Raw genomic sequence first — 2,500 nt, 5'->3', positions numbered from 1 at the left:
TTTTATTTGTTCCTCTATTCATTCATTAATCCATTCATCTTGTTTATCTGTTTAATTTTTTGTTTATTTATTTACTTTTTTCTATTTATTATTATTATTCTTTTTTTTTTTTTTTTTTTTTTTTTTTTTTTTGCTTAACATGGCAACGTTGCTTTTGGATTTATCACACACGCCCAAAATAACTGCAGTCATTAACTTGTGCTATTTATTTCAGCAACACTTTGCTGTGTAATTCTGAATATTTATGCTAATTTTTATTCATCTATATTTAGTGACGTAATTTAATTGGTTGATATTTTTTATAAAAATGCATGATAATAGATAAATAGATATATAGATGGAGAAGGAGATTGATAAATAGATATATAGATAGAGAAGGAGATTGATAAATAGATATATAGATAGAGAAGGAGATTGATAAATAGATATATAGATAGAGAAGGAGATTGATAAATAGATAGATAGACGTACAGATAAATAGAAAACAAACAAAAGGATTTAACTTTCCAATTTCCTCGGTCCTCAGAAAGGAAAAAATATACGATATACTATAAGTGAATAGATAAGCAAACAAACCGAAGAAATGTGTAAATAAACAGAAACAGACAAGGGAGAAAATGAGAATACGTTCTAGCAACTGCAGTATGAGTTGCAGTATAAGGCAGCATCATTGCATAGAGGCCCCTTCCACTGCAGTGTAGAATATCACGAGAGAAAATACACATTTTGGTGCGTCTTGAGTTTATTGCAGATAGTAAATTATTCTTGACGGTTTGGAGGTCGTATGTTGCAGATCGTGCAGTAACTTGACACTTTTCTTGGTCAAGAGGAGGGGGGGGGTTGTGTCTGCTTGTGAGAGAATTATGGTCGTGGTTGGGATGGGGTTATTATAGCTATAGACTGTTATTGTCACCATCATTAACATTATTTTCATCATCACTTCATCATCATCACCATCATCATTATCATCATCATCATCATCATCATCATTAGCGTCATCATCACCATCACCACCACCATCACGATCACTACAACTACAATTCCTATTTCCCCTACAACAACAGCAACAACAGCAACAACAGCACCACCAACAACAACAATCCTGAAGATAACCCTAATCTTAATAACGATATCCCTCCTCTTAATAGGACCCCCCACCCCCCACCCACCAACCCACCCACCTCCTCCTTATCCTAAGCACTACACTCCCACCCCTACCCACCCACCCCACCAACCCAACCCCCTCCTCCTTATCCTAACCGCTACACCCCCACCCCTACCCACCCACCCACCCCCACCCCTCCATCCCCTCCTCCTTATCCTAACCGCTACACCCCCCACCCACCCCCACCCCCTCACCCTCCACCCAACCCCCTCCTCCTTATCCTAACCACTACACCCCCACCCCTACCCACCCCCCACCCACCCACCCACCCTCCTCCTTATCCCAACCGCTACACCCCCACCCCCCACCCCACCCCCACCCACCCACCCCTCCACCCACCTCCTCCCTTAGCCCAACCTCTACACCACCACCCCCACCACCAACCCCACCCTCACCCACCCCCACCCCCACCCTCACCCACCCCCACCCCCACCCACCCACCCAACCCTCCACCCACCTCCTCCTTATCCTAACCGCTACACCCCCACCCCCACCCTACCCACCCACCCCCACCCCACCCACCCCTCCACTCACCCACCCACCCCTCCACCCACCCACCCACCCACCCCTCCACCCACCTCCTCCTTATCCTAATCGCCCACTTCCTCTCCCTCCGCAGGATACAGTATCAGAAGTTCGAGAATGAGATGACCATGCCGGCGCCCGAGAAGGAGGTGGTGGGCGGGGCGACCTCCCCGGCTGGCTCCACCCCCAATGGCTCCGTCGACCCGTCACAGCTCAACTTCCAGATCAGTGGACACGCCCAGGAGACCAATGGAAAGTATGTAGATCTGTGGGATTTTCTGTTTTTTGTCTGTTTCTTTTTTTCTGGTTTCGGTCTTTTTTTTTTACTGTTTGCTGTCTTTATCTTTTTTCTCTCTGTCTCTCTTTCTGTATTTTTTTCCTGTTTCTTTTGTATTTTTCTGTTTTCTCGTTTTTTTCTGTTTGTCGTCTTTATCTTTTTTCTCTCTGTCTCTCTTTCTGTATACAGATCTGTGGGGATAATTTCTTTATATTCCTCTATTTCTTTTTTATCTGCTTCTCTGCTTCCCTCGTCTTTATATCATTTTTTTTTCTCCTCATTTTTTCCTTTATCTTTTTTTCTCACTGTGTGTCTCTCTCCTTCCCTTCGCCAGTTTGTAGCACGCTCAGGAAACCTATTTTCTCTTTTTTTCTTACCTTTCTCCTTCTGTTTCTTTGTCATCATCTGTGCTTCCCTCGTCTTTTTCTTTCTTGTTTGCCGTCTTTATCTGTTTTTCCTCTCTCTCTCTTTCTGTTTTCCTTCGCCAGTTTATGGCACGCCCAGGAAACCTATTTTCTCTTTTTCTTATCATT

General features: G+C 43.8%; 1 protein-coding gene across 6 annotated transcripts in view; it reads left to right on the top strand.

Annotated features, from left to right (window-relative positions):
• The window catches only part of LOC113813885 (phosphatidylinositol 3,4,5-trisphosphate 3-phosphatase TPTE2), a 97,584-nt gene that overhangs the window by 73,325 nt on the left and 21,759 nt on the right, over positions 1-2,500 (top strand). For all 6 annotated transcript variants that reach the window (XM_070138571.1, XM_070138576.1, XM_070138573.1 and 3 more), the window contains one exon: positions 1,785-1,946. In XM_070138571.1, coding sequence (XP_069994672.1) covers positions 1,785-1,946 — 162 coding nt within the window. The remainder of the gene's footprint in view (positions 1-1,784; positions 1,947-2,500) is intronic.

Source organism: Penaeus vannamei, chromosome 24 (assembly GCF_042767895.1).
Source record: "Penaeus vannamei isolate JL-2024 chromosome 24, ASM4276789v1, whole genome shotgun sequence".
Lineage (NCBI taxonomy): Eukaryota > Metazoa > Arthropoda > Malacostraca > Decapoda > Penaeidae > Penaeus > Penaeus vannamei.
This window is presented reverse-complemented; position numbering and strand designations above follow the sequence as displayed.